Source organism: Nylanderia fulva, unplaced genomic scaffold (assembly GCF_048542155.1).
Source record: "Nylanderia fulva isolate GAGA-0341 unplaced genomic scaffold, ASM4854215v1 Scaffold230, whole genome shotgun sequence".
NCBI lineage: Eukaryota > Metazoa > Arthropoda > Insecta > Hymenoptera > Formicidae > Nylanderia > Nylanderia fulva.
Window position 1 is genome coordinate 1 of NW_028190294.1, and position 12,500 is coordinate 12,500.

At 45.2% G+C, this 12,500-nt stretch overlaps 3 protein-coding genes across 3 annotated transcripts; all 3 read left to right on the plus strand.

Moving 5' to 3' along the window:
* Window positions 1–53: 53 nt before the first annotated feature.
* On the plus strand, window positions 54–811 carry LOC114933982 (uncharacterized; the record flags this gene model as incomplete). The annotated part of the gene is made up of 1 exon (XM_029306567.2): window positions 54–811. A coding segment is annotated over one exon (758 nt), but the record flags the coding sequence as incomplete, so codon positions are not given.
* A 2,728-nt stretch (window positions 812–3,539) lies between these two features.
* On the plus strand, window positions 3,540–6,859 carry LOC146723104 (uncharacterized). Its single transcript, XM_085483158.1, has 2 exons — window positions 3,540–6,604; window positions 6,667–6,859. The coding sequence occupies exons 1-2, from the start codon at window positions 3,540–3,542 to the stop codon at window positions 6,857–6,859; spliced, it is 3,258 nt and encodes a 1,085-aa protein (XP_085339284.1).
* Window positions 6,860–7,474: 615 nt separating this feature from the next.
* LOC146723105 (uncharacterized) lies at window positions 7,475–8,650 on the plus strand. The gene has a single exon (XM_085483159.1). It carries the CDS (start codon window positions 7,475–7,477, stop codon window positions 8,648–8,650), a length of 1,176 nt encoding a protein of 391 aa, XP_085339285.1.
* Window positions 8,651–12,500: the final 3,850 nt, after the last annotated feature.

Here is a 12,500-nt window from a genome sequence, read left to right on the forward strand (position 1 = left end):
AGCCGTTCACCTCGACGTAGCCTCGGACTACTCCGCCGACGCCTTTATCGCAGCCTTGCGCCGGCTCATCTCAAGGCGAGGGGTCTGCATCAGCTTATACAGCGACTGCGGTACCAACTTCGTGGGTGCTGACAGGCAGCTAAACTCTCTCTTCTCCGCCGCCAGTGCCGACGGACGCCGCATCGCCTCATTCGCCGCACAGGAGAAGATCCAGTGGCATTTCAACCCACCGGCGGCACCGAACTTCGGCGGCTTGTGGGAAGCCGCGGTTAAATCGATAAAGCACCATCTGCGACGAGTCATCGGTGATGCGACCCTCACCTACGAGGAGCTGGCTACGCTCCTCTCGCAGATAGAGGCTTGCCTCAATTCACGACCGCTGCAGTCCTTGTCCGATAATCCTGAGGACGTCGCAGCTCTCACACCGGGGCACTTCTTGATCGGTTCCGCTCTCTCCGCAGTACCGGAGCCGTCGCTCGAACGAGAGCCGTCGACCCGACTATCACGCTGGCAGCTCCTGCAACAGATGAGGGACCATTTCTGGTCTCGGTGGTCCAGCGAATACTTACATACGCTGGCCCATCGGCCAAAATGGTCCCAAGTCAACCAGGAGGCTCACGTCGGGCGTCTGTGTCTACTCCGCAGCGAAACCACCCCACCAACGCGGTGGCCGCTCGCGCGCATCACTCGGCTGCATCCCGGATCCGACGGCCACGTGCGCGTCGTCGATATACGTACCGCGAGTACGAGTTTAACGCGCCCCGTCAGTAAACTTGTGTTCCTGGGCGGCGACCACGAAACTTTACGATAATCCGGCGTAAAGCGGCTTATATAATTCTGTTCTTCTTTTCCACAGATCTTTATCGCTCTTCTCTCATCAATAGCACGCTCACTTTCACTTCACCAACATACTATCACATCACTACCTTCTGTTCATTACGACACCATTCTCACCACCAAAATAGTCGCCTCATCCTAAATTACAATAGACTCATTTATCTAAATTGCTCGGTCTTCGCGACACAAGAGCCGACACGCGTCTATACTGCTACGCACGAAATAAACAGCTGACCGATTCAGCATTTTCCTTTCGCGACCTAAGCCGGAGCACGTGAACTCCTCGTGTCCGGAACCCGCGAGCGCGTGAACAAGCGCGCGCCCCCTCTATCGCACTACTCAGTGGATTGCAGGTATACTGCAAGGCGGGCGGAATGTTCGAAAATCGAACGTCTAACGCAAGAAAAAAAAAAAAAAAGCTTAAAACATTATTGCGTTAAAACTCATGCAATCATGTCGTTCACATGCAACATGCCTCATGCGTCACCTTATATTAATATTAATTCAAATAGCGCTCGGCCGCACAGGTATACGTATACCCCGCGCCTGCAAAAAGGAAGCGCTTACGTCAAATCACCGATAATGGTAAACACCGCGGTCGCGCTAGAGGAGATACAATTTAGTCCCGATAATAACAAAACGACTATTTTTCTAAAAGTAAATAATTACACGCAACGCTCTTTCGACCTCAGCCGAACGTTAGAATAAAGAGACTTATTCTCGACTATTCTAGAAACACGGGCCTATAAAAACCTCCTCTCTCGTGATCGCGCCGCTCTTTTCCGATTGCTTGTCGCGCCAAGAGTGTGCTTATACTTTACGAAAAAGATCGCTTGTCCTTTTCGCTTCTCACGTTTAATTATCGTTGCTTGCGGACATTCAGTAATTTATTGTCGACCCGGCTTTTCTCTCGTTTATTGCATTTATTTCTAATACGTTCGACTCGGCTATCTTTTGGTAAATTCTGTGCGGTTAAACAATTGTAATTTGTGTTGTTCTTAGAGTAAATATATTTTTTGTTCACGTTACGCGTTTGTCGAGTGCAGTGTTTCGCTGTCCTTTCGCTTCCGACCTTCCTATCCTGCTTTCCGTCGCGCACACGAACTATCTATCATCTATCGATCAACCTATCTATCTATCGATCTATCTGTCTCTTCTCTCTTTTCTACATTGCATTATTTTATATATGTACACGTATATAATATTTTTTTTAAAATATTGTACATTACAAAAGTAATTAAATTTATAATCTAATAATATATAAAAATCTTTTATAAATATAATGATTACAAAGTTTTAGTAGATAATTTTTTGTAACAAATAAATGATTTATATGATTTATTCTTATCTAACTCTACTGCTCTGTGTTTTGATAATAATAGCATTATTATGTATTCAATTTCTAAAATACTTTTATATAAATCATTACAAAGAATTATTTACTTTGTAATCAATTATAATTATTATAGATAGGCCTGTTCATACACATACACACACATATATATATTGTGTTACCTTACATTAAAGATCTTAGCGAGAATATTACGCGTTGCATCAATAAAAGTGGAATTGATGCTTTATATACTGTCCCAAAGAAATTGGACACGTTGATAAAAAGAGGTAAAGATGGGATCGAAAACTTAAAAAGAACTGATGTTGTTTATAAAATTGAATGTGCGAATTGCGATTCGGCTTATATAGGACAGACAAAGAGACATTTAGAAACGCGCATTAAAGAACATAGAAATAACATAAAAAAAGACAAGACATTGCATTCTGTCGTTAGTTTACATCGGACTTGCAACGATCATGAGTTCCGTTGGGATTCTCCGGTGATTCTGCATGAGGAAAAACAGACAAGAAAAAGAGAAATTGCAGAAATGTTTTACATAAAAAAACAAGGAAAAAGTATTAATTTACAGAAAGATACGGAGAATTTCAGTGGGATTTATGATTGTTTGAGATGCAAAATAATTCTTATCGCCAGTTAAATTATTTCGGCAGTAAAATGTAATTAGGATTTTCATATATTATACGTTTTCAGTCGAGACAAGGTTCGATCTCGAAAATAGTTATTGTTAAATTCTAGAATCTTCGATCGGCAATAATAAAGTCACATTTGTTTGTAATGGAATAAAAAGGAGTCGTAAATTGACAGCTGTCATATAAAAAAACGCTCAAATACACAAACAAGTAACGGTGTCGCAACCGTTCCGCCGAATAATTATATGCTATTGAGCATGCGCCACTTTAAAATCACGCAAAATTATTGGCGCTTCACGCGAAGGTGGGCTCCTCTCCGAAAATGATAAAAGAGGAGCTCACACCCGGTTTGAGGTCTTATCGCTTTCCGCCGTGTACGCATAAGAGTAAACCGCTTAGAAAAACCGCAGAACATTAAATCGACGACCACCGCCTTTTCTTGTGATTTCGAATTGTCCGCTGAAACTGATTAGATTTTGTGTTAATTTTTTTGTGCGTTTAATTGTTAAGTATTGTACATTATATTTCCGTAAAGATTCGTATATTAAAAGTTTCTTTTATACTAAAAGTGACTCATCCTTTTTTTTTGGTGTCGTTCGATTCCTCTCACGCAGCGCGTTCGCGAACATATTTCTGGTCCTTCGAGCCGGAGCTTCTCGCCGGCACCCGCAAGTTTGTGAACGTGTCTTCGTGTAGTTCGTGAGTGCTCGTGGTTCACCATGGATGTGAACACGTTGATCGATTGCCAACGTGAGATCCAGGTCCGTATTTCGCGCTCCGTGGAATACCTGAAGAAGCTGGGCACGACCAACATCACCGCCAGTGCCGTATCTACACGCACCAGAATCTTAGATCAGCTGTGGACGAAATTCGAGGCACAGCATGATCTCATTCGCGCAGATCTGAAAGAAAAATATTGTGAGAGCGAATACTGCAAGTCGGAGTTGCATGGAGATACGGAAAATCTGTACGTTGCACAACGCAGTACCTTGGATAGTTATGCCGAACATTTCCGGAAGCCGAACGTATCTCCATCCGTCGACGTCGCATCGAAGTCTTCGCTGCCGCGCATCAAGTTGCCGCCGTTCTCTGGCGCCTACGCCGATTGGCCATCCTTTCGCGATCTTTTTCTGTCCATGGTGAGCAGCAATTCGATCTCGAACATTGAGCGGCTCCACCACCTCCGCTCGTGTCTGACAGGTCCGGCTGAAAGGTTGATAAAGTCACTACCTGTCACGAGTGACAATTACGATCGCGCTTGGGCAATCTTGGACAAGCACTACAATAACAAAAGAGAATTAATCCGCTCCAACTTTGCCACGTTTACCGCCGTGCCAAAGATGAAGGGAGATACCGCCGAGGAGCTGAGCCGCATCCACAACGCTGTCACCGCCGCAGTCAACGCACAGGAGAGCATCGGACGTCCTATCAACTCGCATGGGATGGACCTGTTCAACCACCTGGTCGTCGAACTGTTCGACGCACGCACTCGTCTCGAATGGGAGTCAACCACTTCGGACTCCACCGAACCACCACAGAACGAGGCACTTCTCGACTTTATTAGTCGACGAGTATTGACGCTCAACGCCGCACGACCGAGGAGTGTCACAAAGGGACTTGGAGAAACATCACGATTCGCCAAAGCGCACGTCACGAAGCACCAAGGCGCGGATTCACCTCACTGTGCACTGTGCCGTGAAAACCATACCTTGATGACGTGCAAAAGCTTCAAGGCCAAGACTGCGGTTGAGCGGAAAACGTTCGTGGAGACCAACCGACTGTGCTTCAACTGCCTAGGCAATCATTTCTTAGCACGGTGTCAGTCAAAAAAGAATTGCCTCACCTGCAACGCACGACACCACACCATGCTGCACGGGGCATCCACATCAACACCATCCGCTGAGGCCACTTCACTTGCCACCACACTGGTCACTGCACGGCAAGCTAAGACGCACAAGGCCGTCCTTCTCGCAACCGCTCGCGTCAAGGTCGCTGATCGATACGGATCACCACACGAGGTTAGAGTCTTGATAGATCAGTGCTCCGAGGTGTCCATCATCTCTGAGGCTCTGGCTCAGCGTCTTCGGCTGCCTCGAGCTTCAACGGATCTGTCCATCTTCGGCATCGGAGGGACTCGCTCTGGATCAGCGCGTGGCAAGGTCACGATAGACATCACATCTGACGTGACCAATGCCGAGCTTCGCGTGGTGGCCTTTGTGCTGCCGCGCATCTCATTGCAACAAGGCACCGCTCAACGTGAAGATCGTAGCTGGCCTCACATCCACGGACTTCGATTGGCCGACCCGCGCTTCCTGGATGACGATCCTGCGGAGTTACTTCTGGGAGCAGAAGTCTACTCGCTGATCCTCGAGGAAGGCCTTCGCAAGGGCGGATCACGGATGCCGATCGCCCAGCAGACGAGCTTAGGATGGATCTTGTCCGGAGGCTACGACGCCGCAGCACCCGAAGGCCATCGCCGCACGTTCCAGTGCACCACAGACCACGACCTCGCTAACATGGTTCGACGCTTCTGGGAGCAGGAACGCGAGCCAGTAGCTGGGACACCGCTCACCGCCGACGAAGCCAGGTGCGAAGACTTCTACGTGCGCACGGTCACTCGCACGTCCAGTGGCAGGTACATGGTGAGGCTGCCATGTACTTCACCGCCGCCGACATCGCTCAGCGAGACTCGTCGACCCGCAGAGCGCCTCCTGGAAGCCATGGAGCGGAAGGGAGCACGAGATCCTCGTTTCGGTGACCTCTATCGAGATTTCATGGAGGAATACGAGAACCTGCAACATATGGAGGTCAGCACAACTTCAACAACCTGCAGCCCTAGGTGCTACTTACCGCATCACGGGGTCCTCAAGGAGTCAAGCACGACCACGAAGCTCAGGGTTGTGTTCAACGGCTCCCAGCGCACACGGTCCGGAGAGTCGCTGAACGCACACCTCCTCACTGGAGCCAATCTCTTGCCAACACTCGCTGATGTCCTACTTCGTTGGCGTTGGCATCGGTACGTTCTCGTCACGGATATCGAGAAGATGTACCGACAAATTCTTGTACATCCGGAGGATCGTCGCCTGCAAACCATCTTGTGGCGCCACACCAGCTCTGATGACGTCCACGAGTACGAGCTGAGGACCGTGACCTACGGGCTAGCGTGTGCACCCTTTCTCGCCATCAGGACTCTTCATCAACTCGCAGCAGACGAAGAGGCACGATATCCACGCGGAGTCAAGGCACTGCGACACGACTGCTACGTCGACGACGTGGTCACCGGCGCTGATAGCTTGGAGGACGCTATCGACCTTCAGCAGGAACTACGGAGTCTTTGCATGGCGGGCGGATTTCCCTTGAGGAAGTGGGCTGCCAACGATCAGCAGGTGCTCACCGGAGTTCCACCGGAACATCGGCATCAACGCAAACCGCACTCATGGGAGGGAGAGAGTCACGCTACCTTGGGCCTCCGATGGCATCCGCAAGGTGACTGGTTCTCCTTCACCATACGTCCGCGTGCAATCACCGACTTCACGAAGCGACGAGTTTTGGCCGAGACGGCTCGACTCTTTGACCCGATGGGGTGGCTCGCACCTGTCGTCATCAGAGCCAAAATTCTGATTCAGACGACGTGGCTTCAACGGCTGGACTGGGACTCCCCGCTGCCTGATCAGGACGCACACCGCTGGAGGCAGTTGTTGAATCAGCTTCCTCTTCTAGATGACATCCGCATAACTCGCTGGCTCAACACTGGGACCGACCATTCACAACTGCAGCTCCATGGGTTTGCCGACGCATCAGAGCGAGGGTACGCCGCCGTGGTGTACATCCGCAACGCTGCAACAGAGAAAACATCAATCAACCTGTTGATGGCAAAATCCAAGGTCGCACCTGTCAAGCAGGTGTCGTTACCTCGCTTGGAACTCTGTGCAGCAGCTCTACTTACCACGCTCATGCTCCACGTGCGCTCTACTCTCGGTTTGACAACGACGCCAGTGCATCTGTGGTCAGATTCAAAGGTCACGCTCCACTGGATTAAGGACACAGCACCCGCTGGAAAACCTTTGTCGCCAATCGAGTGTCTCAGATCCAGACCCTGCTGCCAGACGCTCAATGGAGACACATCGCTGGACGAGAGAATCCTGCAGATTGTGCATCACGCGGTGTTACTCCTGACGAACTCATTAAGCATAAACTGTGGTGGACAGGACCTACCTGGCTGTCAGGAGACGAGACTGCATGGCCTTGTTCCGTCATCGAAGCCGCAGAGGAGAACCTCCCGGAGCAGTGAGCCACCAGTTTGGTGGTCAAGGCACCGATCACGGCCGAACCTGACCTCCTCCTCCGGTTCCCGACGCTACAAGGGCTGCTGCGAGTTACTGCATGGTGTCGGCGATGGCTCAATCCGGCGAGACGCGACGTCATACTTGGCCGCACTTTGCATCCGGACGAGCTGGACGTCGCCTTATTTCGATGGCTGCGAGTGGTGCAGGCGCTCCACTTTCCTACGGACGTAGCTGCGGCCTCTGCTGGACGCACTAGTCCACCGCGAAGCCACCTAGCGAGGTTGAGTCCGGTCCTCGATGATCAAGGCGTGCTGCGCGTCGGAGGACGTCTCAAGCATGCTCAGCTACCACTCGACGAAAGACATCCAATGATCATCCCGGCGGCATCATGGTTGACTCGGCTGGTGATTGATTCCTGCCACCGACGGACACTGCACGGAGGTGTGCAACTGACTCTCGGCTTGCTCCGCCTGCGTTTCTGGGTGCCCCGAGGAAGGACCACCGTCAAGCAGCAGCTACACCGATGCGTGACCTGCACTCGATGGCGCGCCGCAACACCACAGCCTCCGATGGGTAACCTTCCTCGGGACCGAGTAACGCCAACTCGACCGTTCCTCAGCACCGGTTTGGACTACGCGGGACCAATCCTCCTCCGGACCAGCAAGGGGCGTGGACACCGTGCGCACAAGGGATACATCGCCGTCTTCGTCTGCTTCTGGTCGAAGGCCATTCACTTAGAAGTTGTCTCGGACTACACCTCGGAGGCCTTCATCGCCGCGCTACGCCGCTTCATCTCCCGCCGGGGTTTGTGCGCTGAGATTTACAGCGACTGTGGCACGACTTTCATCGGGGCAGATCGGACGCTGCGAGGTCTCTTTAACGCAGCGACAGCCGAAGGTCAAAGTGTCATCCTTGCCGCCACCGATCAAGGAATCCGCTGGCACTTCAACCCGCAAGCGGCCCCGCACTTTGGTGGTTTGTGGGAGGCCGCCGTAAAGTCGACCAAGTTTCACCTCCGTCGGGTGATCGGCGAGACCACCCTCACGTTCGAGGAGTTGAGCACACTCCTCGCCCAGATCGAAGCTTGTCTGAATTCACGTCCGTTACAGGCACTCTCAGATGATCCAGAGGACGTCTCGGCGCTGACCCCCGGTCACTTCCTCGTTGGGGCACCGCTCCTCGCCTTGCCGGAACCGTCATTGACAGAGCAGACGGTGTCCACCTTGTCACGTTGGCGTCATCTGCAGCGGATGAGGGATCACTTCTGGCAGCGATGGTCATCCGAATACGTGCACGGACTCGCCCCACGCACCAAGTGGCTCAAGGATGCACCTGCACCCCACGTCGGCGATCTCTGTCTCGTGCGCTCCGAGATCACCCCTCCGAGCCGATGGCCTCTCGCTCGCATATTGCGTTTGCACCCCGGAGACGACGGGAATTACACGCGTCGTGACCATCCGAACGGCCACGTCCGAGCTCGTGCGCCCACTCGTCAAGCTCGTGTTTCTTCCGGGCGTGAACGACGCGCCTACACCGCACATTGACACATAGCATCACTCACTACACAATCATCACATCATGCACCATATCAATTGTCACACATCACTTGTCTCGCTCACCACCGCACTAAAACTCGTCTCATTTTCACCGCTCACTGCATCTCACACTCGCCGTTCACATCTGCCACATGTATTCGCCGTTCCAGCTGATCGATTCACATCACGCGATCACCACGTGTTTTCGTCGACTCAGCTGATCGATTCGCAACACGCGATCATCACGTGAATTTCACCGCGCCGACGCGAGCCCGCCCCACCATCAATCACCATCGGAATGTGATCCGCGCCGAAATCATCATCAACCATTTGTCACGTTGCGACAAGGCGGGCGGGATGTTTGAGATGCAAAATAATTCTTATCGCCAGTTAAATTATTTCGGCAGTAAAATGTAATTAGGATTTTCATATATTATACGTTTTCAGTCGAGACAAGGTTCGATCTCGAAAATAGTTATTGTTAAATTCTAGAATCTTCGATCGGCAATAATAAAGTCACATTTGTTTGTAATGGAATAAAAAAGAGTCGTAAATTGACAGCTGTCATATAAAAAAACGCTCAAATACACAAACAAGTAACGGTGTCGCAACCGTTCCGCCGAATAATTATATGCTATTGAGCATGCGCCACTTTAAAATCACGCAAAATTATTGGCGCTTCACGCGAGGGTGGGCTCCTCTCCGAAAATGATAAAAGAGGAGCTCACACCCGGTTTGAGGTCTTATCGCTTTCCGCCGTGTACGCATAAGAGTAAACCGCTTAGAAAAACCGCAGAACATTAAATCGACGACCACCGCCTTTTCTTGTGATTTCGAATTGTCCGCTGAAACTGATTAGATTTTGTGTTAATTTTTTTGTGCGTTTAATTGTTAAGTATTGTACATTATATTTCCGTAAAGATTCGTATATTAAAAGTTTCTTTTATACTAAAAGTGACTCATCCTTTTTTTGGTGTCGTTCGATTCCTCTCACGCAGCGCGTTCGCGAACAATGATCGTGTTCTTAAAATTATTTAAGTCGTTTTATTATTTTTACTTTTAATTTTATTTTTATTTTTATATCCACCTATTTATTTATTTTTATTTATTTGACTTTATTATGACGATTTAAATTACGAAAGACACATTTAGTTTCGTCTCTATTTTCTTAACGCTTAGTGACTAAGATTCTTGCGAACAGTTAACATCTATTTAATATGTGCTTACTTCTGTCAGTCTTGCATTGTTCATCAAAACAAGCGTTAACATTGTCGGTAGTTTGCATAGAAGTTGATTTACTGTTTTAAATTTGGTATGTAACACATTTTTGTTTTTAAATGTATAATTAATTGTTGCAAATAAGTGTAGTGTAATAAATTATAATTATTTTGATGGAACTTTTTATAGATGTACTTGAAAAGGGCTGCAATGACAGCCGAAACGTTGTATTTCAAATAATTATTTATAATAAATTATTGCCAGTCTGGTCGACTTTAAACATTGAGGAGTGGTTTTTTATTAATTATTACTGGCAACCTTAAGGATTATTATTTATATATATTCAGCATTGCCCGACAGCACCAGGTTAATAATCCCCGCCCAGGACTTAAATTTTTGCATTTTTTTTTTTGAATAAACTAATTTATTCATGAAATTAATAAAATTATAACAAGAATATATAATAACAATATTTTTAAATTGATCAATCTATTGGTTTAATTTATCGTCATCGAAGAGGAAAGCAGGAAAATCTTCGATTACGTTTATTTGACAATCATAATTAAAAATATTTGAAAAATCATATGCTTTTGTTTTGTAATTGTCAATTTAATCTTTGATTGAATTTGCTCGATCGATAAGAAAATTAGTTATATTTCACAATTTTACATTATAAATGTTGATAAAAATTCAAGTTGTGAACTTTGACTTCGGAATCGAGCAAATTCAATGGAAGATAGTATCGACAATTTATCATTTGATTGAATATCTGATTGATAAGAAATAAACATAATCGTAGATTTTCTTTTCCTTCCCCTTTGATGACGCGATAAATTGAACCAATATATTGATCAATTTAAAAAAATTATTCTTATTATATATTCTTATTAGTTTGATAAATAATTATTTTATTCATAAAATAGATTGCAAAAATAAAATCTTGGGCTTTTTTGTACGTGGATATCATTCTAATGCTACGGGCAGTGTGGGCACATTTGAAAATCTATATTTATAATTGTGCAAAAAATATATAATTTTATCTTCATATATATATATATAATTTTTTGCACAATTATAAATATAGATTTTCAAATGTGCCCACACTGCCCGTAGCATTAGAATGATATCCACGTACAAAAAAGCCCAAGATTTTATTTTTGCAATCTATTTTATGAATAAAATAATTATTTATCAAACTAATAAGAATATATAATAAGAATAATTTTTTTAAATTGATCAATATATTGGTTCAATTTATCGCGTCATCAAAGGGGAAGGAAAGGAAAATCTACGATTATGTTTATTTCTTATCAATCAGATATTCGATCAAATGATAAATTGTCGATACTATCTTCCATTGAATTTGCTCGATTCCGAAGTCAAAGTTCACAACTTGAATTTTTATCAACATTTATAATGTAAAATTGTGAAATATAACTAATTTTCTTATCGAGCAAATTCAATCAAAGATTAAATTGACAATTACAAAACAAAATCATATGATTTTTCGAATATTTTTAATTATGATTGTCAAATAAACGTAATCGAAGATTTTCCTGCTTTCCTCTTCGATGACGATAAATTAAACCAATAGATTGATCAATTTAAAAATATTCTTATTATATATATATTCTTGTTATAATCTTATTAGTTTCATGAATAAATTATTTTATTAAAAAAAAAAAAAAAAAAAAAAAAAAAAAAATTAAGTCCTGGGCCCTGTGCGGGGATTATTTAACCTGGTGCTGTCGGGCAATGCTGCATATATATATCCTGGTGCTGCGGCGGTGCGGATATATATCCTGGTGCTGCCGGCGGTGCGGACACGTAGCCTGGTGCTGCCGGTTGTGCGGACATGTATCCTGGTGCTGCGGCGGTGCAGGGGGGGGGAGAGCGACATTTATCGCCGTCATCATCATCCTCGCGTCCGCTGGCAACGACGGCCATCGCATCATGCGAAAAAGGCAATGTCCTACGCGGACTTGAACCCTGGTTCGCACGGTGATAATCCCACGCTCTAAATTGGCGCCACAGGACTCTTGTATCAATATGGATTTTTATGAGATATTTGAATTAAAGAGAAATGTTTTAGTAAAAATATTATTCATCCACTTATTTCAAAAAGATTAAAATAAAAAACAAAACTACTTTTATCTTTTTGAAATAAGTGGATGGTTTATATATTTGTTCTATGTAACGAAACGTAAAACAATTTATAGTATTATTGGCGCTATATACGTTTTATGATATCAATATGGATTTTTATATTTGAATTAAAAAGAAATATTTTTTAGAAAAAATTCGTCCACTTATTTCAAAAAGAATACAAAATAAAACTACTTTTATCTTTTTGAAATAAGTGGATAAATAATATTTTTTCTAAAAAATTATTTTTAATTCAAATAGCTCATAAAACCCCATATTGATATCATAAATCGTATATGGCACCAATAATACTACAAATTGTTTTACGTTTCTTTACATAGAAAAATATATACACCATCCACTTATTTCCAAAAGATAAAAATAGTTTTATTTTGTATCTTATCTTTTTGAAATAAGTGGATGAATAATATTTTTTCTAAAAATTATTTCTTTTTAATTCAAATATGTCATAAAAATCTATACTATATTGATAATA

Coding starts and splice junctions, on each gene's coding strand:
- LOC146723104 (XM_085483158.1), top strand. CDS start 3,540: ATGGATGTGAACACGTTGATCGATTGCCAACGTGAGATCCAGGTCCGT. Junction 6,605..6,666: donor TCACAACTGCAGCTCCATGG/GTTTGCCGACGC, acceptor ACGCTGCAACAG/AGAAAACATCAATCAACCTG.
- LOC146723105 (XM_085483159.1), top strand. CDS start 7,475: ATGATCATCCCGGCGGCATCATGGTTGACTCGGCTGGTGATTGATTCC.